A 24,687-nucleotide genomic window follows, 5' to 3' on the forward strand; every position below is an offset into this window, starting at 1 on the left:
GTTTTAGTGAGTGAAGCAGAACTGCTCAGTAGAAACATGAGCTCGTCACTTTTCAATCACCAGTTTTTGTCTTTTGACAAGTGGAAAGAAAGTGGAAAAGAAAGTCATGATGTGAGAATGACGTCAGTGCATTGAGAGAAAAACTGTTGAGTTTGAATTCTTTAATTCTTAAAACATTAACGTTACACTTTCCCCTCTAAATATTGCACTTCAACTGTAAAAATATCTTGACGATCGTGTGTTATTATACTTGATAATGTGTAATACTACACTATTAATATGCACTAATATAATATAATATTAATGTAATATAAATATAAAATTATAGTAATATAATATATTAATTACATATACAGTATATAAAGTGCTTCATGTACATTTGTGAATGGAACGGGTTTAATATCCACAATATAACTTTCATATGAAGTATTTTCTTTATTTCATTGATGAATGATAACATTATTATTGTGTTTAAATGACAATTGTCATAAAGTCATGATGGTACACACTCCGGTACAGTAGGGGGCGGTATGCACCTTAAACGTTGGTTGATAGTCCGCCATTAAACTAAAAGAAGAAGAAGAGACGTCATCAGTCCTTCATCCAATCAGTGGAGTTGGCTCCGCATTAGTCCCCGCCCTTCAGAGAAACCGCCATCAGGAAGTTAAACTGAGGAGAGTGACAGATGAACACAGCCCGCTGCTCCACTACGAGGTAAACCTTTCATAACTTCTCAGCTAACGCGAGCTAAGTGGCAGATTGAACATGTTGGGACCTTTTTGGGGAGTTTTTTGCCGCGCAATGTAAACTGTTCACATCGTTATTACTCTCTTACGCGCGCGAACGTAACATTACGGTAACTAACACTGCGCTCAACTCAGCAGACACGTACATGTTAGTGCGCCTCTATGCTGAGATTCACGGTAAACGCTGCTCCAACATATCTGGTAGAAAACAAATATTAATTAATAAAGTTAATAAAGGTTAATTTAACTTTCCAGATTAACTGCTTCTCGCCTGGAAAGTAGACGAGATAAGGCGGAAGCAGCAGGGGCGATTTCAGCCTACAGGAAGTCAAAGAAACAGTCACTTCCTGTTAGATCTGTAGGCTACTTGTAGTTCACAGACCTCATTTGGATTCATTCATGTGTGTTTGTAAATATATATTTATGTGGAAACTTGCGTTGTGTTTTCTAGAAATATGCTTTATGATTATCAACCACACGAGATTATGTTTTTAGATTACATTTGAAGTGTTCCTTTATGTGTTGATGATGAATGTTTGTGACAAACTGAAGGATGAAGTGTTTCTTTATGTGTTGATGTTGAATGTTTGTGATAAACTGAAGTTCAAGTTCAAAGTTCAAAGTTCAAAGTTCAAAGTTCACTTTATTGTCAAAGTTTCCACATGTGTTATGCATACAGAAAATTCGAAATGCCGTTTCTCGCAGTCCCACAGTGTAATATAGACATGAACATATAACATATAATAGAATAAAATAGAATAAAGTTAAGAACATAAGGGCCTAGATAAAGGATTAAACAAGTAGCAGCAGAGAATAAAAAGTGACTGGTGCTGATAAAAAGTGACTGGTGCTGATAAAGTGACTGGTGCTGGATGAGGGAAGGGGTGTGAGGGGGAGTAGATGTCCTGGTATGTTCCATTTGAGGCAGTGGGGAAGGTGGGTGAGGGTGAGGGGGAGGGTAGAGAGGTCAGGGGAGAGATGGCAGGGGGGGAGAGAGGGGGAGCGAGAGGAGAGAGGGAGGGAGAGAGTTCAGCATCCTGACCGCCTGGTGGAAGAAGCTGTTCCTCAGCCGGGTAGAGCTCGAACGGAGACTGCGGAACCTTCTCCCTGAAGGCAGGAGGCTGAAGAGGCTGTTGGAGGGGTGGGTGGGGTCACCCGCAATGCCGAGTGCTTTGCGGGTGAGGCGGGTGTTGTAAATGTCCTGTAGTGTAGGGAGTGAGACTCCGATGATCCTCTGGGCAGAGTTCACAATGCGCTGCAGGCTCTTGCGGTTGGAGGCGGTGCAGCTTCCGAACCACAGCGTGATGCAGCTGCTGAGGATGCTCTCAGTGGCGCCTCGGTAGAATGAGAGCATGATGGGGGGGGGGGCTCCTGCTCGCTTGAGCTTCCTGATGAAGTACAGGTGTTGCTGGGCCTTCTTTGCCAGTGCAGTGGTGTTGCTGTTCCAGGTGAGGTCATCTGTGATTGTCACACCCAGGAATTTGGTGCTGCTCACCTGTTCCACAGCAGCACCATTGATGGTCAGAGGGAGGGGGGGTTGGGAGTGGGTTCTCCTGAAGTCAACAACAATCTCCTTTGTTTTCCCCACATTGAGGAAGAGATTGTTATTTTGGCACCAACGGACCAGCTGGTTCACTTCCTTCCTGTAGTTAGTCTCATCGTTGTGGCTGATGAGACCTACCACGGTAGTGTCGTCAGCGAACTTCACGATGTGGTTGGAGCTGTAGTTGGGTTTACAGTCATGGGTCAGCAGGGTGAAGAGAAGGGGGCTGAGCACACAACCTTGGGGGGCCCCCGTACTCAGTGTTAGTGTGTTCGAAGTGTTGTTGTTGACCCGAACAGCTTGTGGTCTCTCTGTGAGGAAGTCCAACAGCCAGTTGCAGAGAGAGGGGCTGAGGCCCAGGTCTGTAAGTTTACACACAAGCTGCTGGGGGATGATTGTATTGAATGCTGAGCTGAAATCTATGAACAGCATTCTGACGTAGGAGTTCTTAGTGTCCAGGTGTGTGAGGGCTGGGTGTAGAGCGGAGGAGATTGCATCCTCTGTGGACCGTTTAGTTCGGTAAGCAAACTGAAACTGGTCCAGGGAGGGAGGAAGGGTGGATTTGATCTGCTTCATGACCAGCCTTTCGAAACACTTCATGATGGTAGAAGTCAATGCGACGGGGCGGTAGTCGTTGAAGCAGGCTGGAGATGACTTCTTCGGCACAGGAATGATGGTGGTTTCCTTGAAGCACGTGGGAACAACAGCCTGGCTCAGGGAGGTGTTAAAGATGTCGGTGAGGACATCCGTGAGCTCCTCTGCGCAGTCCCTCAGCACACGACCAGGAATGTTGTCAGGTCCCGCAGCCTTGCGGGTATTAATCCTCAGCAGTGTGCTCCTCACACTGGCTGGGGACAGGCACAGAGCCTGGTCGTCGGTGGGGGGGGTGGTTTTCTGCGCAGGTGTGTTGTTCTGTGCTTCGAAGCGTGCAAAGAAGCCATTGAGGTTGTTAAGCAGGGAGGTGTGACTGTCACAGGTCTGTGGCGGTAGTTTGTAGTCCGTTATGGTCCTAATGCCCTGCCACAGGCTCCGTGAGTCCCTGCTGTCTTTGAAATGTCCTGTGATTTTCCTGGTGTACAGTCGTTTAGCTTTCCTGATGCCACGGCACAGGTCAGCCCTGGCTGCTCCCAGCCCAGCTGGGTCTCCAGCTCTGAAGGCGGTGTCGCGAGCCTTGAGCAGTGTGCGGACCTCCCCTGTCAGCCATGGCTTCTGGTTGGCTCGGATGGTGATGGCTCTGGTGGTAGTTACATCATCAATGCACTTGGTGATGTAACCTGTGACTGTCTCTGTGTATTCTTGAATGTTAATGTGATGGTTGTAGGTGGCTGCCTGCTTGAACATGTCCCAGTCTGTAGTACCAAAGCAGTCCTGAAGTGCAGCAGTACTGTCCTCTGGCCACACCCGTACCTGTTTTGAAACCGGTTTGGTAACCTTTACCCTTGCTCTGTAGGCCGGTTTCAGCAAGACCGTGAGGTGGTCGGAGAGGCCAATGTGGGGGAGGGGGGACGCCTTGTACGCTCCCTTGATCGATGTGTAGACTAGGTCTAATTTGTTGTTTTCCCTGGTTGGAAAATCAACATGCTGGTATATTTTAGGCAGAACAGTTTTTAGGTTAGCATGGTTGAAGTCTCCAGCAACGATGAGAATGCCGTCTGGGTGTGCTGTCTGTTGCTCACTGATGGCTCTGTAAAGTTCACTGAGTGCCTCCTCTCTGTCCTTGTTGTTGGGGCTCGGAGGTATATAAACAGCCACCAGTAGAATGGCTGAAAACTCCCTCGGCAGGTAAAAAGGACGGCACTTTAAAACCATAAACTCCACCAGCGGGGAACAGTGTTGGTTAACAACAATAGCGTCTCGACACCAAGCATCACTGATGTAAACACACACACCGCCGCCGCGGGACTTTCCCACGCTAACTATGTCTCTGTCTGCTCGGTAGCATGTTAGCTTGTCCAGTTGAATAGCGGAGTCCGGGATGTTGTGGTGGAGCCATGTTTCCGTGAACACGTAAACACAGCAGTCCCTCACCTCACGCTTGGTTCTGAGTAGCCGTATATTGTCCATCTTGTTGTCCAGTGAACGGACATTTGCCATGAGTAATGTTGGAATTGCCGGCTTGTGTGGGCTAGCCGCTAGCCTAGCCCGGATACCTCCACGCTTTCCCCGCTTTTGCTTCCTTTCGCACCGCTTGCGCTGTCTCCTTACCGGGTGGGGGTTGACACAATGGGGGGAGCAGAGAAGTCCCAGGCTGCTAAGATCCACGGAGAGTTTGGCTTCCAAGTTGAAGAAAGTTGTACTTTTTCCAAGAAGAAACTCACGGCTGTATTGTTGTGTTTTGCGATATAAGTCCGTCGGGCATGACGAACACAGCGGCAGACTAGACAAACTAGACGAAAAAGACGAAAAAGACGAAAACACTGTTCTTCCGGGACCGCGAGGGGCCGCTGCGACTGCTCGCGCCGCCAACATGATAACATGAAGGATGAAGTGTTTCTTTATGTATTGATGATGAATGTTTGTGATAAACTGAAGGATGAAGTGTTTCTTTATGTATTGATGATGAATGTTTGTGATAAACTGAAGGATGAAGTGTTTCTTTATGTGTTGATGATGAATGTTTGTGATAAACTGAAGGATGAAGTGTTTCTTTATGTATTGATGATGAATGTTTGTGATAAACTGAAGGATGAAGTGTTTCTTTATGTGTTGATGATGAATGTTTGTGATAAACTGAAGGATGAAGTGTTTCTTTATGTATTGATGATGAATGTTTGTGATAAACTGAAGGATGAAGTGTTTCTTTATGTGTTGATGAATGTTTGTGATGAACTGAAGGATGAAGTGTTTCTTTATGTATTGATGATGAATGTTTGTGATAAACTGAAGGATGAAGTGTTTCTTTATGTGTTGATGAATGTTTGTGATGAACTGAAGGATGAAGTGTTCCTTTATGTGTTGATGATGAATGTTTGTGATAAACTGAAGGATGAAGTGTTCCTTTGTGTGTTGATGATGAATGTTTGTGATAAACTGAAGGATGAAGTGTTCCTTTGTGTTGATGATGAATGTTTGTGATAAACTGAAGGATGAAGTGTTCCTTTGTGTTGATGATGAATGTTTGTGATAAACTGAAGGATGAAGTGTTCCTTTGTGTGTTGATGATGAATGTTTGTGATAAACTGAAGGATGAAGTGTTCCTTTGTGTTGATGATGAAGGTTTGTGATAAACTGAAGGATGAAGTGTTTCTTAATGTGTTGATGTTGAATGTTTGTGATAAACTGAAGGATGAAGTGTTCCTTTGTGTTGATGATGAATGTTTGTGATAAACTGAAGGATGAAGTGTTTCTTTATGTGTTGATGAATGTTTGTGATAAACTGAAGGATGAAGTGTTTCTTTATGTGTTGATGATGAATGTTTGTGATAAACTGAAGGATGAAGTGTTTCTTTATGTATTGATGATGAATGTTTGTGATAAACTGAAGGATGAAGTGTTTCTTTATGTGTTGATGATGAATGTTTGTGATAAACTGAAGGATGAAGTGTTTCTTTATGTATTGATGATGAATGTTTGTGATAAACTGAAGGATGAAGTGTTTCTTTATGTGTTGATGAATGTTTGTGATGAACTGAAGGATGAAGTGTTTCTTTATGTATTGATGATGAATGTTTGTGATAAACTGAAGGATGAAGTGTTTCTTTATGTGTTGATGAATGTTTGTGATGAACTGAAGGATGAAGTGTTCCTTTATGTGTTGATGATGAATGTTTGTGATAAACTGAAGGATGAAGTGTTCCTTTGTGTGTTGATGATGAATGTTTGTGATAAACTGAAGGATGAAGTGTTCCTTTGTGTTGATGATGAATGTTTGTGATAAACTGAAGGATGAAGTGTTCCTTTGTGTTGATGATGAATGTTTGTGATAAACTGAAGGATGAAGTGTTCCTTTGTGTGTTGATGATGAATGTTTGTGATAAACTGAAGGATGAAGTGTTCCTTTGTGTTGATGATGAAGGTTTGTGATAAACTGAAGGATGAAGTGTTTCTTAATGTGTTGATGTTGAATGTTTGTGATAAACTGAAGGATGAAGTGTTCCTTTGTGTTGATGATGAATGTTTGTGATAAACTGAAGGATGAAGTGTTTCTTTATGTGTTGATGAATGTTTGTGATAAACTGAAGGATGAAGTGTTTCTTTATGTGTTGATGATGAATGTTTGTGATAAACTGAAGGATGAAGTGTTTCTTTATGTGTTGATGATGAATGTTTGTGATAAACTGAAGGATGAAGTGTTTCTTTATGTATTGATGATGAATGTTTGTGATAAACTGAAGGATGAAGTGTTTCTTTATGTGTTGATGATGAATGTTTCTGATAAACTGAATGATGAAGTGTTCCTTTATGTGTTGATGATGAATGTTTCTGATAAACTGAAGGATGAAGTGTTTCTTTATGTGTTGATGATGAATGTTTCTGATAAACTGAAGGATGAAGTGTTCCTTTGTGTTGATGATGAATGTTTCTGATAAACTGAAGGATGAAGTGTTTCTTTATGTGTTGATGTTGAATGTTTGTGATGAACTGAAGGATGAAGTGTTCCTTTGTGTTGATGATGAATGTTTGTGATAAACTGAAGGATGAAGTGTTCCTTTATGTGTTGATGTTGAATGTTTGTGATAAACTGAAGGATGAAGTGTTTCTTTGTGTTGATGTTCAATGCTTGTGATAAACTGAAGGATGAAGTGTTCCTTTGTGTTGATGAATGTTTGTGATAAACTGATGGATGAAGTGTTCCTTTATGTGTTGATGTTGAATGTTTGTGATGAACTGAAGGATGAAGTGTTGATGTTGAATGTTTGTGATAAACTGAAGGATGAAGTGTTTCTTTGTGTTGATGATGAATGTGATAAACTGAAGGATGAAGTGTTTCTTTATTTTTTGATGATGAAGGTTTGTGATAAACTGAAGAATGAAGTGTTCCTTTATGTGTTGATGTTGAATGTTTGTGATAAACTGAAGGATGAAGTGTTCCTTTGTGTTGATGATGTACAGAAACAGATACATTTAAAGACATTATCTGCTCAACACCAGCGTCCATTAAACCAGTAACACTTCTTTAATGTTTCTTTTGTATTTCTTCTTATCTGTTTACAGAAATTCTCTCATCAACGGAGTTTAAACGTTTTGCCAGAAATCTTCCATAAAGTTCAGCAGCAGAAAACACGGTCTCTGGCGGCCATTTTACTGTGCACCCACGGGCGACATGTGTCATAACAACCCGTCATCAGAACTTTAGTGGCAAACGGTTTGATGATGTCAGCAAATCTGGAGAGCTTTTATCAGCTTTACAACAGAGACTGCTCACAGAAGTGACCTGAGACGATGCTTCCACAACGGTAATAAACCTTTATGTAGTTACACGGTAGAGGTCTGTGATTTGATTTTGTTCTATTTATTTAAGATCTTGTCTCGCATATTTGGGGAATGATTCATATTTTAAATATTTCAACAAATTCTAAAATTGTATTCTAAAGTGACTTCAAACACCTCATGATGAATATAAAATGTGTTGTAAAGAATGTGTTGGTCTCCACTGAGACAGGAAGAAGGCTCATGACCCCGAGGAGGAGCAGCCGTCCCACTGTGCTTTGTGTCGGGACGTCCTGAAGGATCCCGTCTCTACCAGCTGTGGACACTGGTTCTGCAGACGGTGCATCACCTCGTACTGGGACCAGTCTGCTTCATCAGGGGACTCCTCCTGTCCCCAGTGTGGAAAAAGATCTAGACTGCAGACAGCCATTGGGACCAGCACTGTGCAAAGTAAGATGTCTCTCTGCTGCATGGAGACGCCAATGAATGATTCATAGATGTGGCCTCAACCATTTTTATGAATAAATGTATTAGTTTTATTTATTGCCCACATGGGATTACAAGACACCACGAGTTTACATTCCTGAGAGGCAGGTAGGTAGACAGGTAGGTAGGTAGACAGCCCATTTAACAGACAGCCACCTGATTTTCTGTCCTTGTTTTGTCCGAGCATTTGATTGTCTCACATTTCTCCTTCTCATTCAGGAGATTGTGGTCTACAGGAGGTTTTAGATGAACACAAGATCAGTCTGAGGAGGAGATGTGAACATGTGACTGAAGGAACTGATAAAAGAGGAAGTGGAACCCCCCTTAACAGGATCTACACTGAGCTCTACATCACAGAGGGACAGAGTGAAGAGGTGAACACCCAACATGAGGTGAGGCAGCTTGAATCAGCTTCCAAGAAGAAGATCCTCCATGACGCTCCGATCAAGTGCCACGACATCTTTAAAGCCTCACCAGACCAACAGACACCCATCAGAGTCGTTCTGACCAACGGCGTCGCCGGCGTTGGAAAAACCTTCTCGGTGCAGAAGTTCACTCTGGACTGGGCCGAGGGTTTGGAGAACCAAGATGTCAGTCTGGTGGTTCTGCTGTCGTTCAGGGAGCTGAACTTGATCAAAGATGAGCAGTACAGTCTTCTCGAGCTGCTCCATGTTTTCCATCCAACATTACAGAAGATCACAGCAGAGGAGCTCTCTGTCTGTAAAGTTCTGTTCATCTTTGATGGTCTGGATGAAACCAGACTTTCATTGCATCTCATCAACAATGAGGTCGTGTCTGATGTCACACAGAAGGCATCGGTCAACGTGCTGCTGACGAACCTCATCGAGGGGAATCTGCTTCCCTCGGCTCTCGTCTGGATAACTTCCAGACCTGCAGCAGCCAATCGGATCCCTCGTAGACGTGTTGACAGGGTAACAGAAGTACGAGGCTTCACCGACCCCCAGAAGGACCAGTACTTCAGGAGGAGGTTCAGTGATGAAGAGCTGTCCAGCAGAATCATCTCACACATCAAGACATCCAGGAGCCTCGACATCATGTGTCTAATCCCAGTCTTCTGCTGGATCACTGCTACAGTTCTGGACCACATGTGGACTACAGACCAGAGAGGAGCGCTGCCCAAGACCCTGACTGACATGTACTCACACTTCCTGCTGGTCCAGACAAAGAGGAAGAAGCAGAAGTACCACGAGGGACAAGAGACGAGTCCTCAGGAGCTGACGGAGGCTGACAGGGAAGTCCTTCTGAAGCTGGGGAGGCTGGCGTTTGAACATCTGGAGAAAGGAAACATCATGTTCTACCAAGAAGACCTGGAGCAGGTTGGTCTTGATGTCACGGAGGCCTCGGTGTTCTCAGGAGTTTGTACAGAGATCTTCAAAAGAGAGAGCGTGATCTTCGGGGAAACTGTCTACTGCTTTGTTCATCTGAGTGTTCAAGAGTTTCTGGCTGCAGTCTACATGTTCCACTGTTTCACAAACAGGAAGACAGAGGTACTGAAGGACTTCATGGGGAGGGATTATTACCCAGCCCTGGAGGACTTCCTGAGGAGAGCCATGGAGAGATCCCTCGAAAGTAAAAATGGTCACCTGGACCTGTTTGTCCGCTTCCTTCATGGCCTCTCTCTGGAGTCCAACCAGAGACTCTTAGGAGGCCTGCTGGGTCAGACGGACAACAGTCCAGAAATCATCCAGAGAGCCATCAACAACCTGAAGGAGATGAACAGTTATGAAATCTCTCCTGACAGAAGCATCAACATCTTCCACTGTCTGACGGAGATGAACGACCACTCGGTGCATCAGGAGATCCAAGAGTTCCTGAAGTCGGAGAACCGATCGGAGAAGAAACTCTCAGAGATCCACTGCTCAGCTCTGGCCTACATGCTGCAGATGTCAGAAGAGGTTCTGGATGAGTTGGACTTGAAGAAGTACAACACCTCATATGAGGGGCGATGGAGACTCATTCCAGCTGTGAGGAACTGCAAGAAAGCTGTGTAAGTCCAGATGTGATTAACTTAATAAATCAGTTTAGATCAGTAGTTTAAACCTTCAAATATACAAACTATCACACCAATGCGTTTTACTGAAAAATAACATTTATTTTTACAATCAACACTTAAAAAGATGAAGGCGATTGCAAATGACAAGATAATACAAAATGTAAAGGTGTTTCATTTTCACTTGTTTACTTCTTTTTTACAAAATTAACCAAAAAACTGGCACAGAGGAAGATCTTGGCTACATAATGAGATTAAATATGACACCATTTTTAAATCATACCCTCTGAACCAAAGATAAATCTATTACGAAGCTTTTTTACAAGATATTTAGTCAGTGCTGATCTAGACCCCTTGTCCCAGATGTGGCGGGAAACCAAACGCAGTGTTCATAACATCTGGCGGTGCTCGGTGAACGTATTCAGTGTAGATACTGGGTTCATCTCCAACACACGTGTCAAACTCAAGGCCCGCGGGCCGAATCCGGCCCGCCACGTCATTTTATGTGGCCCGCGAATCCGCCAGCAAAAAAAAAGTAATAATTTAAAAAAATGATTTTTTTTTGTTTTTTTGGAAAAATAATTAAAAGTTAGACTTGAAAATAAAAGTATCCCCATGGTCTAAATTATGAGATAGAAAGTTTAAATGATGAGACAGCATGTTGTCTGTGTACCGACATTAAAACGATCACAACAGGTGGACAGGAGAGGCAACAGCCCGAAAAGAGGTTTTCCAACGATTGAAAAAGATCCACAAATAATCCCAAAATGTCCACGAAGAGAAACATTGATGCAGAGGGAAGAAAATGTAATGTCCAAGAATTAAAAGGCAGACTGCAATCACAGCAGAATATATTGACACAGCTACAGCCCAGTGCATGCTGAAGGTATGTGAGCAGAGCTCCGACCAGATACAGACTTTTACAAATGTCAGTTTGTGAAGAAACACCATCGCAGACGAGTTGATGAACTAGCAGCAATCTAACAACACAGCTAGCTGAGAGACGAGCAGGTACTTGTGTTTGTAATGAACTGTTGATGAAAGCACAGACAACACGGATACATCATCTATCATGTTCATCAGACCTGACTCTCAGTGAGCAGCTCTTGGATGTAGCTGCATGCACAGGACGACGACAGGGAGGAACATTAGTGATGCAGAGAGGTGAACAAACAGCTTTGAACAAAGTTAATGTCAGAACTTGTGTTTGATATTTGTCTTTGTTATTTTCTTTAATAGTTTGATCTTTGATAGAGTCATGTGGGTTTCTGAACCCTCAATTAAAATGATTTGTTATAACAACAGAAATGTGTTTAAATATCATTTCTCATTTATATAACTGCATGTACAATATGTTTACACTTGAATAAACAATAATCAAATGCAGAGAGTTATTGAACAACATGTTAGGAGAAGTTAGTGATACAGTCTTACAGTCAACCGGCCCTTTGAGGGAGCGTGATGCTGATGTGGCCCAGAGAAGATGAGTTTGACAGCCTGCTCTACAACCTGGCTGATGTCTGTTCATGAGAATGAATCGTTGCCCCTCTGAAAGAAGCTCTGTGTTTATACACTATGTAGTCTGAATAGAAACAAAATGAAATAGTGCATGGTGCATGTTTTAAAGGTTAGTCACTATTCATTGTTTTTAACTACCGGTAATACTTTTTTCAGCAGCATCTGTTTTGTTTTGTGCGTTTTAGTGTATTTGTCTTTGTAAGTGAACATTGTTACTGCATACGTGAAGCAATGGTAAAACAAGTTTGAGTACTGTGTGCTTCATCACCTACATTGTTTAAACTGCAGGCTTAAATGTCACACCTGTACCCAAATATGGACCTTCATAGTTAAGACACTTTAGTATTTGAGTTAGATCAAATATTTTGTGAAATCAAGAACTTTTGATCAAATGGAATTGTGAACATATTTTGGATTTGGAATGTGTGAAAAGTTGGGTGTGATGACTGACACTGACATGTTGCCTGGTTTATGAGGTGTATGAACCCAAAATATTCAGATTTTGCTGTAAATCAATTGCAATAACCAGATAACATCGATGCTGAAATAACAACATAATGATGTTGATTTGTAAGAAGTCTGAAGCCTTGTTAGGTCTGGCAGCGTTACGACAGGAAAACGAAAGTTACGAACGTAACTACGGTTCTATGAATCCTGGATGACCGCCAGAGGCAGTGCTTAACACTGGATGTATCCCGTCTCGCGCATGCGCAGGTCGAATATTTATATCAACAAAGTCACGTGTGACCTCGGATGACCACCGTCATCTATAAGTTCCGGTGTCATCCTGAGCTCAGTCCTATGGAATCTTCTCGCGAGTTCACGGGATTCCGAGTGACCAAGAACTCTGGCGGTCATCCAGGATTCATAGAACCGTAGTTACGTTCGTAACTTTCGTTCTATTTCATCCTTACTGACCGCCAGAGGCAGTCAACTTTGCCAGCTGGATAGGCCGGTTTATATGTGAACGTATCCACCCCCTTGGGAGAAACACTGCCTTAGGCCAGAAAGTGACACCCAAGCCATCTGAGTTCCACCTCAGACATGATTCTTCCACTGATAGGGCATGCAGCTCGCCCCCACATTGAGCTGAATTGACAGCAAGGAGAAAACCGACTTGCTGATAGCCATCTAGGCTCCGCCTGTGCCAGGGGTTCAAAAGGACAAGCATAAGCTGTCCAGTACCAAGGGTAGGTCCCATGCAGGGGAGACCGGCCCTTATCCAGGAGAGACTGTAGAAACTCAGTACCGCAGGCACGGGGCGCTGTACTGGGACCTTGTTCTGAGCCGCACACTAGTCGGAGAACAGCTTCCACCTGTTTCTTGTACTGCAGGCAGGTAGACCGCGCACTGGCATTCAGAATAGTCCGTCAGACTGGTTCTATGCAGCCACTCAGCATCCGGTCGGGCCCTCCCGTGACCCCTAATTGAAGGCGGCAGGGATTGGAATGCCAAATCCGACCCTCTAGTCGCGACAGGAGATCCATCCTGTCGGGGAAGAACTCTGACAAGCTTATAGCAAAAGCGGAGGGACTGGTGGAAAGGCACAAAGAAGATCCTCTGGCCACGTGTGAGCCAGGGCATCTTGACCCAGAGGGCTGGTCCCCCCCGTCAGGGAGACCCAGTGGGGGCAGTGGGTCGACACGTCTGGATGCAGCCGCCACTCTCCCGGTGGAGGCTTGTAATGGAACAGGAAAACCACAACCTTGTACCATTCTCCTGGTGGGTACAGTGCCCACAGGCTGGTCAGGCGAGGGGCCTCCCAAGTCAGAAGGCCACGGTGATCCCCGTAGCAACTTCTGCAGATCTGGTGCCCCATCGATAGTTCATGGGAAATCACAGCAGAGGTGCTGTCCACCGGACAAGCACATGCTTTCCCTTCAAACATGGAAGGAAGTGCTCGAGCGCTAGCTCTAGAACCTGGACCTGCGGTCTTTCAGCAGACAACTGCCCCCAGGCTGTCCCGTTCTGTCACCCTGCACCCGCCTTGAGAGGCAGGTAACTGTTGTGACAATCTCCTGGTGGAATGGAACCGAGCCCCTGGGGCTCGGTTCCTGGGACACTGTTCGCCAGATATGCACTCCCTCCATGGGGATAGTGAACAGATGAATAGACACTGTTTCGATAATATTATTGCCCTGTATCTGTGCCACTTGGCATCCAAGTGAAGGCTGTTCAGCCATCCGCACTGGGGCGACAGACAGGCCACACTAACTGAAGGTTATGCTCTGAGAAGGGCTCAGGTAGCTCCTCTCCATGTTCACCTTGAGGCCCACCGGGCCACGTGAGAGAAGGCGAGCAGTGTCCTGTGGCGCCTGAAGCCGGGACGGCGCCTAGGTCAGCCAGTCTAAGTACGGCCGTATGTTCACGCCCTGCGATTGCAGGGGGAAAGGACAGCAGTAACACACTGTGGACACCCATGGGGAGATGGGAGAGTCCGAATGGAAGCACCCAGGACTGAAAGTTGTGGTGATGCACCATGGGAACAGGCGTCGATAGACGTGAACCACTCTCCCTTGGAAATCCGCTGATGGGAGAAAGAACCCCGACAGCCGGCCTGGAGACATCTCCTGGCACCCCTGCCGGGGGGGACGGGGATGTAAGTAGGGTTGTATAGGTAGCGGTCCGGCCTCTCAGCAGGACGCCGAGGCCTGTTGCGGCTACTAGGGTAAGCTGGAGGCTGAGAAAACGGCCTTGTGGGCCAGAAATGGGACCCTGGTCTGGCTAGCTCTAACAGTCCGCTGAAGCGCCTGTACAGCAGCTGACTCGAACAGCTCACCAGGCTCCACTGGGACAGTATGGAGGGTCCTCCTACATGTCTCAGATAGGGGTGACTGCGCCAGCCAAACCTGGCGACGAGTCTGAACCAGCCACGTTCCCTCGATATGAGCGCAAACGCCTGCAATGAAGCATCACTGAGCAGAAGCGTCGAAGTAGCCCGCTGCAGAGAATCTGCGAGGGAAAGCCTGAGGTGGGAGAGGGAGTTGTCGATACGGTGCACAGCGCTGCTGTGTCCTAAGCCCTGGATAGCAGGTCATCTTTGACCCGACATTGGGTCGAGGGCACCTGGCATCGGGCCTCAGAATCTCCTCAGGGGAAACTGATGGACGCCATAGTCGTCTAACTGGCTGGCATACGTGCAAGGCCAGATTTGCCACCTCCTGCATGGTCTGATGTAAGGCGGGAGAGAGCCCTGGTGTCTCCACCATGCACGCAACTCCCTCAGATATTCCTCGGAGGGAGGAACAGAAAAGGTGGTGAGGGCGGGAAGGTGCCTGAAGAAGGCACTCACAGGTGGATGTTCCAGCTGCTGTGTATGCCCGGCGTGCAAGCGCCATACCAATGACCAGGGTAGGTTGGTCTGGATTCAGCTGCCCAGACAGGGGGAGGTAGACCTCCCGCATCAGGTGTTCCACTTCGGCCAGCCTAGCAGACCTTACTGCTCAAGGCGTGATGCCGCAGGTCCTGCCTGGGTTCTCCCTGCTAGGGCAAGAGGTCAGGGCCGTCCTCCGGCTGAAGAGGAGCTATACAGGTCCTACAGCCGGGAGAGTTGAACATGGCCGCGATTCTGGTGGAACCCTTGTCCCACTAGTTTATGCGGAATTCCAAATCAGTCCGAGCGGGAGCGCTCTGCTGAATGTTGAGAGAACAGGCAGGGGGCAGTCAGTGGCGAGTGATCCTTCGGACACTCTTCCCTTAGCCAGCCGCTGCGGATATTGGTGACCCACCAGTTAGCCTGAGCGAGAGCACTCTGCAACTGCGGAAACAGGTCAGGCAAAGTCCTGATAGTGAGAGGGGCGAGGACACTCTCTAAGCCCACTCTCTTCACTAAGATAGTTGCTGCAGATATTAGTGTCCCCCCAGTTAGCTTGAGCGAGAGCACTCTGTTACCGTAAAAAACGGACAAAACAGACCACAGTCCGTACAGTGAGAGGGGAGCGAGGACACTCTTCACTAAGATAGTTGCTGCCGATATTGGTGTCCCACCAGTTAGCTTGAGCGAGAGCACTCTGCCACTGTGGAAACAGGTCAGGCAAAGTCCTTATAGTGAGAGGGGCGAGGACACTCTTCACTAAACTAGTTGCTGCCGATATTGGTGTCCCACCAGTTAGCTTGAGCGAGAGCACTCTGCTACTGTGAAAAACGGACAAAAAGAACACAGTCCTTACAGTGAGAGGGGAGCGAGGACACTCTTCACTAAGACAGCTGCTGCAGATATTGGTGTCCCACCAGTTAGCTTGAGCGAGAGCACTCTGCTACTGTGAAAACGGACAAAAAAACCCACAGTCCTTACAGTGCGAGGACACTCTCCACTTGGACAGGTGCTGTAACTCTTGGTGTGCTACCAGTTAGCCTGAGCGAGGGCACTCTGCTAACTGATATCCGCTACCGATATGTCCATAATGTTTACAACAATCAATGGACACACCGAGTATTAGCTTAGTCTAGTTAGCCGGAGCGAACTCGACAGCCGTAATGCGTCAAAACCATCAATGGGCACAACCTCCATGTTGATTTAGTATAACTAGCATTCACCGAGTTAGCCTGAGCGAGCACATTCCGCTAACTGTGATCGTTGTAATACTACAAAGTTGATGGCCACAGCCCCAGTACCAGCTTTGTTTATCTAGTTTCCCACTGAGTTAACCTGAGCGAGGACGCTCTGTTAACTGTGACAGCCGTAAGGATACAAAGTTGCTGGACGCAGTCCCAGTATCAGCTTTTGTTTAGCTAGTTTCCCACTGAGTTAACCTGAGCGAGGACGCTCTGTTAACTGTGACAGCTGTAAGGATACAAAGTTGATGGCTACAGCCCCAGTATCAGCTTTGTTTAGCTAGTTTTCCACTGAGTTAACCTGAGCGAGGACGCTCTGTTAACTGTGACAGCCGTAAGGATACAAAGTTGATGGACGCAGTCCCAGTATCAGCTCTGTTTAGCTAGTTTCCCACTGAGTTAACCTGAGCGAGGACGCTCTGTTAACTGTGACAGCTCTGTTAACTGTGACAGCCGTAAGGATACAAAGTTGATGGACGCAGTCCCAGTATCAGCTTTTGTTTAGCTAGTTTCCCACTGAGTTAACCTGAGCGAGGACGCTCTGTTAACTGTGACAGCTGTAAGGATACAAAGTTGATGGCTACAGCCCCAGTATCAGCTTTGTTTAGCTAGTTTTCCACTGAGTTAACCTGAGCGAGGACGCTCTGTTAACTGTGACAGCCGTAAGGTTTACAAAGTTGATGGACGCAGTCCCAGCTAGCATCCAAGTTAGCCTGAGTGAAGACACTGCTAACTGCGAATTACGTCAGATGTAAAGATTAAATCTCCATGTACACAACGCCAATGCGGACTAGTGTCTCACAAAGTTTGCCTGAGCAGGAACACTCTGCTAACTGTGATAGCCGTAACACTGTGAAGGGCGGGCCGACAGCGTAATTCTACGCTCTCGTTAGCGCGCCACTCGATTACTAGAGCGGAAGCACTCTGCCAACCGTGGAACAAACAACTGTTATAGAAAACAATGTTAATCGATCTTACCGATTGCTGTCATCACGACTTAGCTGACCCTTATCAGACTGGTGACGACCGATGATAGGGGCGTTCACCAGTCCGGGGCTCGATGTCCGAACGGCGAACACACCGTTCCCTCTGAAGAGGGACAGCTCGTCGCAGCCTTTGGAGGGCGAGAGAACCGCAACTCCGACCGGTAGTCACAAGGCTACAGCGACGAGCTCTAATATGTCTTGATCGTAGACACATCCTTGTTTATGCTACCATGGTAGCTAACCTGCGACGCGAGAAGAAAAAAAGGACTGAGCTCAGGATGACACCGGAACTTATAGATGACGGTGGTCATCCGAGGTCACACGTGACTTTGTTGATATAAATATTCGACCTGCGCATGCGCGAGACGGGATACATCCAGTGTTAAGCACTGCCTCTGGCGGTCAGTAAGGATGAAATAGAACAACTTTTTAAATGCTTGTTTTCTGAATGGAGTTGAGTTTGATTCGTGCTATGCTAACATCATAGCAGCAGCTATAGTCTGTGGAATATACACATACATTTATACACATTTCTGTCTGCTTTCAGGTAATGTAGAGCTCTTGGTGACAACAGACGACTTTTTTCCTCCATTAGTTAATATTAGTATGTAATATATTCGTAATATTTCAAATCGAATACGAGAACTTCTTTTGTCATCAAATGCATGAAGTAAATATGAAGTGTCCTCTTTCATAGTTACATTGAACAAATATTTGTGCCATGACAGACTTCGTGAATGTGAACTTTCGGAGACTCACTGTGAAGTCATTGCCTCAGCTCTGAAGTCCAACCCGTCCCATCTGAGAGAGCTGGACCTGAGGGACAACAACCTGGAGGATTCAGGAGTGAAGCTGCTGTCTGCTGCACTGGAGAGTCCACACTGTAGACTGAAGACACTGAGGTCAGTTCACTGACTGTACATGGTCTCGTTGTTTTTGTATGTCTACAAATCCTTGACTGAGGTTTCCCCAAGCACCAACCTCCAGTTCCTAAACATGAAGCCAAAGCTTCACGTGTTAAAGCTGCATTCTCTCTAGTGGCCACCAGGGGGCGACTCCTCTGGTTGTATAGAAGTCTATAGAAAATGACTCTACTTCTCTCTTGATTTATTCCCTCAGTAAACATTGTAAACATGAGTTTATGTCTCAATCTCTAGTTTCAAGTCTTCTTCAATACAGCATGATGTTCATTTAGTACATTATGGTCCATTTAGAGTCACACAGACCATAAAGCAGGGGATGCTTTAGGGCGGGGCTACACGCTGATTGACAGGTCGACACCAGAGACGTATACGGTGTCTCTACGTCTCCTCCTCAGTCCAGATATGCTCACTTCCTGTTCACTGGTTGCACGTCCACATCTTATATTCAGTCTGTGGGTTTCACATCTTTGCTTCATATATTTTTAGGATTTTTCTGAGCACAAAGAAATGTGTGTTGCTCCAAATGACAAAACGTAGAGGCAGTGAATGTCCACAGACTCACGTTGTCCATGACCTGATTTTCATCTACATCATTGATCCTTCATTCAGACTGAGGGGCTGCAGGTTGTCAGAGGTCAGCTGCTCTTCTCTGGCCTCAGCTCTGAAGTCCAACACGTCACCTCTGAGACATCTGGACCTGAGTGACAACAACCTGAAGGATTCAGGAGTGAAGCTGCTGTGTGACCTTCTGGAGAGTCCAGACTGCAGACTGGAGACTCTGAGGTCAGTCCAACATTCTCTCCTCCTGTGCAGACATGAAGCTGATATTATACTGATCTTAAAGGACCTTAAAGCCTCAGCGGTAGTAAAAGTTCATTGACTGTGGCAGAGAAACGTTGAGCTGTAGATTTAAATAAAACATATTTATTCATTTATTGCCTGACATTTGCTCCGTCCCACATGGGATTACAAGACACCACTTTTTTCCAGACATCTTCTGGTCTTGAAAATACAAAACATGAAGAAGAAAATAAAAACACAAACTTGGCAAAGAGCTATTTTTTCCTCTTCTTCCAGACTTTCTGCAGATACCTGGCTAAGTTATATGTTCCACTTTTAAACAGCCATCTCAGTCTTTGTGCATCATCCATATTTATAAAATCTATGTTTGACTTACCAAACAAAGCATCGCAGTGTTCACGGTAAAAAAGGAGAGTAGAAAACAAGATGGAACTCGTTGATATCGTTTAGAGAACACATCGGACGGATCGGCTTTTCTTCTTCTACAATCTGGACCAAGATAGTTTCAACAGTCGAAGGTAAAACACCAGATGACATATGATCATATACGACATAATCCTCTGAACCAAATTCACTTTTTATCATCGTAAAAATACACAACTTTGGAAAACACAGATTCTATAAAAACAACAATGTTGAGCTTTTTGTTTTAAAAAAAAGCCTCAACAAACCAAGAGTTGCAAAACAATGTTCATAAATCGTTAGACACCAAAAAAATATTTAGTTATATTATTATTTATTTGACATAAATATAATATATTCTAGATTTTCATCTTGTATTCTCCATCAGGTTTTCTTCAGTAAATGATCAAAGTTACTAAACACAATGAATAAATATCTCTATCACACAACAAATGTTTTCAGTATTTTGCTTTTTCCTCATTTTTATGAAGCTATTTGATGCTTAAACTGAAGCTGCTTTGATGTTATGACTCCACTATTCCTAAAATACATAACTTTTGTTCACATATTCTCCTAAAATGTCCTCCTGACACATTTGGTATCTTTGTTAACGTTGTGTTCTTGAGTGGAATCTGAAATGAGTTTCTGTGTTTTTATCTCTTTGTGTTGGGCTGACATGAGTTTAGATGGAGCTGGCAGAGTTCAAGTGAAGTCACTTGGTCTTTATTGAAGCAGCAGCACGTTGTCATTAGTGTTAATGAGCTCTCATTCACTTCTTGTACCTCAGTGTTGAACCTGCATTCAGCTCATGTGTTTGGAGTTTCCATCTTCTAAACGTCTCCGTTCTAAACGCCTGACACTGAATGAACATTGTCCTCTGAACTTACATCATTGATCCTTCATTCAGACTGAAGAACTGCAGGTTGTCAGAGGTCAGCTGCTCTTCTCTGGCCTCAGCTCTGAAGTCCAACACGTCACCTCTGAGAGATCTGGACCTGAGTGACAACGACCTGAAGGATTCAGGAGTGAAGCTGCTGTGTGACCTTCTGGAGAGTCCAGACTGCAGACTGGAGACTCTGAGGTCAGTCCACGCTTCAGCTCCACTGATGAATCTTTACTCCATATTATTCTTCCTGTACGTTTGTGGATGTGAATGTGGTTCTATAACAGAAATAAGACTTCAACATTAAAATGTGGCACATTTCTACACTGATAATATTCTCCCACTTAAAATGAGGCTGAACACGTGTATGCAGCAGATAAATACAAACCGCTCAACCAAAATATGATTGAAAGCAACGTCAAACCAAATGCTAATTATCATAAAGCAACAATTCAATTAGTTCAAAATCTGCATCCCTCACACGCTGAATCGGCTCCAAACACTTGACTTTAAAGTGTAATAAAAGTGGACTAACCCTCGGCTGCATGCACCATGAACACAAGAACCGGGTCCACTGATCTCCCACAGAACTCGAGAAAAAACCCAAAACCTGAGAGAAAGATCAGTACATCTGTTGATGCTGTTCCTTAACGAGCTAAAGAAGATGAATCTATGCTATTCCTATTTGTTTCATCAACCTTTGAACCTCATTGATGTTCAAACATAACTTACACCCATGAAGTTGTTCTTTTTTGTTCATACTTTTATTTTTCCTGGACTAAATGTACGTTTTGTTCACACCTGGCCGTGGCACCGTAGCGTGAGCTTCTGCAGATGGCGTGTGAGCTCCGAGCATGAACAAAAGGTGTTTCTACTCAACGTGCTTTTAATTGCATTCTTCTCTGAAACACCAGAGGACGAACAAACTAAATGAACTGTGAAGAATCAGGAAGACAACCAGTGTAACGCCATAAACCAACCTCCACAACCAAGAGGAGGAACTGTTATTGTCTGTGAACTCATATCTCATGTTCATGAATACTCGATTACCTTCATTGTAAAGAAACTGCAGAAAATGCCCAACGTTAGCTGTTAAAGTACATCACATGTTTGGTAAACGCTAATCTGTGTACAGAAGATCATCTGAACTCATATTCAACTTGATACAGTTTACTCTCTGAAGTGGAACTATTTATTGCGGTGTGTGTTTCTACTCATGATAAAATAGAGGGCGGATATTATGATGAAGTAACAGAATGATGAAGTCAGCTCCACATTTACAACCTGAACACATGATTGGATTATAAATTGATTTTCATCTCCATCATTGATCCTTCATTCAGACTGAGGTACTGCAGGTTGTCAGAGGTCAGCTGCTCTTCTCTGGCCTCAGCTCTGAAGTCCAACACGTCACCTCTGAGACATCTGGACCTGAGTGACAACGACCTCAAGGATTCAGGAGTGAAGCTGCTGTGTGACCTTCTGGAGAGTCCAGACTGCAGACTGGAGACTCTGAGGTCAGTCCAACATTCTCTCCTCCTGTGCAGACATGAAGCTGATATTATACTGATCTTAAAGGACCTTAAAGCCTCAGCGGCAGTAAAAGTTCATTGACTGGCAGAGAAACGTTGAGCTGTAGATTTAAATAAAACATATTTATTCATTTATTGCCTGACATTTGCTCCGTCCCACATGGGATTACAAGACACCACTTTTTTCCAGACATCTTCTGGTCTTGAAAATACAAAACATGAAGAAGAAAATAAAAACACAAACTTGGCAAAGAGCTATTTTTTCCTCTTCTTCCAGACTTTCTGCAGATACCTGGCTAAGTTATATGTTCCACTTTTAAACAGCCATCTCAGTCTTTGTGCATCATCCATATTTATAAAATCTATGTTTGACTTACCAAACAAAGCATCGCAGTGTTCACGGTAAAAAAGGAGAGTAGAAAACAAGATGGAACTCGTTGTTGATATCGTTTAGAGCAGTGGTCCCCAACCACCGGGCCACGGACCGGTACCGGGCCGTAAGTCATTTGTTACCGGGCCGCACAGAAAAAATAAATAATTTATATAATTTCTGTTGTATTGCTTATTAGAGTCTGAAAGATGTTTTATTTTGAAAAACGACCGGATTCTCTTGTGCTGCTTAACATCCGCCTGTGCCTCTTGACACGTAAAGACGTCTCGGTCACGTGATGCGTCATTCCAAAACTAAGCCCGCAAACCAGCGAAAATGAGTAAAGAACAAACATCTTTGGAGAGCTTCTTTGCAAAGGGGAAAAGGCCAACTGAGGAGACAGAAGAGGAGCCTTCGACCTCCAAGAAGAAAAAGAAAGCTTCATTTAACAGACAATACCAGGAGTCCTACTTAAAATTTGGATTTATCGCCACAGGTGAGTCTCACTCGCCAAGCCCGCTCTGCGTAATATGTGGCGACAAGCTAGCAAACGAGGCGATGAAGCCTTCAAAACTGCTTCGGCACATGGAGACCAAGCACCCTGGATTAAAAAACAAGCCTTTGGATTTTTTTGAAAGAAAAAAACGTGAGCAAGAAAGACAGAAGCAATTACTGAGGGCCACCACTTCAGTAAATGCAAGTGCACTGAGAGCATCATACTTAGTGGCTAACCGCATTGCTAAGGCTAAAACACCTTTTACTATTGGTGAAGAGCTGATCCTGCCCGCCGCCAAGGATATTTGCCGTGAACTTTTAGGAGAGGCTGCAGTTAAAAAGGTGGCACAGGTGCCTCTTTCTGCTACCACCGTCACCAGGCGAATCGAGGACATCGCAGAGGACATTGAGACGCAGCTGTTGGAGAGGATTAAAAAGTCACCGTGGTACGCAATCCAGGTTGATGAGTCTACTGATATTGACAACAAGGCAATATTACTCGTTTATGTGCGATATCTTTATGAGGAGGATGTGCATGAGGATATGTTTTGTGCACTGTTATTGCCAACCAACACCACAGCGGCAGAACTATTCAAGTCTCTGAATGACTACATATCGGGAAAACTGAACTGGTCCTTTTGCGTCGGCGTGTGCACGGATGGAGCTGCTGCCATGACTGGACGGCTGTCTGGATTAACCACTCGGATTAAGGAGGTTGCACCTGAATGTGAGTCTACGCACTGTGTCATTCACAGGGAAATGCTGGCTAGCCGCAAAATGTCACCTGAACTTCATGGTGTATTTAATGATGTTGTTAAAGTTATTAACCACGTCAAAGCACACGCACTCAACTCCCGTCTGTTCGAGCAGCTTTGTGAGGAGATGGGTGCAGAGCACAGGCGCCTTCTCTTACACACAGAAATAAGATGGCTATCCAGAGGAAAATCACTCGCCAGAGTGTTTGAGTTACGAGAGCCGCTGCAGAGATTTCTCTCAGAAAAAAAGTCGCCACTGGCAGCTCATTTCAGTGATGCGGACTGGGTCGCAAAACTCGCTTACCTGTGCGACATATTCAACCTGCTCAACGAACTTAATCTGTCACTTCAGGGGAAAATGACAACTGTGTTCAAGTTGGCAGATAAAGTAGCTGCATTCAAAGCCAAACTGGAATTATGGGGACGGCGAGTGGACAGAGGGATATTTGACATGTTTCAAACATTAGTGGGGATTTTGGAGGAGGACACTGCGCCTGAGCCAGCATTCTCCCAGCTGGTGCGCGACCACCTGTCTCTGCTTTTACAAGAGTTTGAGCGCTACTTCCCGACCACAAAAGACCCACGAACGGCGAGGGAATGGATCCGCGACCCATTTGTAAACAAACCGGGCGAATCCAGCATGTCCGTGCAACAAGAAGATCAGCTGCTGGAGATCGCAAATGACGGTGACTTTAAACGTACATTTGAGACAACCACTCTGCCGATGTTCTGGATGAAAATCAAGGCAGAATATCCTGACATCGCCACAAAAGCACTGAAAACCTTGCTACCATTTCCAACATCCTATCTTTGTGAAGCGGGCTTTTCTGCAGTGACAGCAACCAAGACAAAGTTACGGAACAGACTGGACATAAGGAACACACTTCGGGTGTCATTGGAGAGACAGCAAGATCCTTCTTGTGGCACTGGCACCTCTGCGTCACTCAGCGTCAGTCTGTGTCACGCATCGTCAGTCTGTGGCACGCAGCGTCACACAGCGTCCCTCTCTGTCACTCAGCGTCCCTCTCTGTCACTCAGCGTCACTCTCTGTCAGTTCAGCGGAAAGATTCAGCTGTGGCACGCGAGCATAGTTCGGCAATTGTCAAGAAGCTGCGGAGCTGAGGGGGCGGAGCAACATTTCCTGAGACATTTCCTGAGAACACCCGTTGTTGTTACGACAGATCAGCTTCCATAAATCAGTTTTATGATTTTAGTTGAGTCACAGGAGCCCCCTGTTCTCTGTATGCATCCTTAGAGTAAGTACGTTGTACTTTTTTGTTTCTCATTCATTTTATTTCAGTATGATTTTGCT

At 45.0% G+C, this 24,687-nt stretch overlaps 1 protein-coding gene across 1 annotated transcript in view; it reads left to right on the forward strand.

Annotated features, from left to right (window-relative positions):
* The first annotated feature begins 666 nt into the window (after positions 1-666).
* Positions 667-24,687, forward strand: part of LOC306782639 (NACHT, LRR and PYD domains-containing protein 3-like) — a 46,957-nt gene continuing 22,936 nt past the window's right edge. The window contains exons 1-7 of the mRNA XM_079276082.1: positions 667-714; positions 7,444-7,685; positions 7,892-8,109; positions 8,365-10,153; positions 17,943-18,116; positions 18,747-18,920; positions 20,248-20,475. Coding sequence (XP_079132208.1) covers positions 7,672-7,685; positions 7,892-8,109; positions 8,365-10,153; positions 17,943-18,116; positions 18,747-18,920; positions 20,248-20,475 — 2,597 coding nt within the window. The 5' untranslated portion in view covers positions 667-714; positions 7,444-7,671. The remainder of the gene's footprint in view (positions 715-7,443; positions 7,686-7,891; positions 8,110-8,364; positions 10,154-17,942; positions 18,117-18,746; positions 18,921-20,247; positions 20,476-24,687) is intronic.

The sequence above is a fragment of the Melanostigma gelatinosum genome (assembly GCF_949748355.1).
Source record: "Melanostigma gelatinosum genome assembly, chromosome: 9".
Lineage (NCBI taxonomy): Eukaryota > Metazoa > Chordata > Actinopteri > Perciformes > Zoarcidae > Melanostigma > Melanostigma gelatinosum.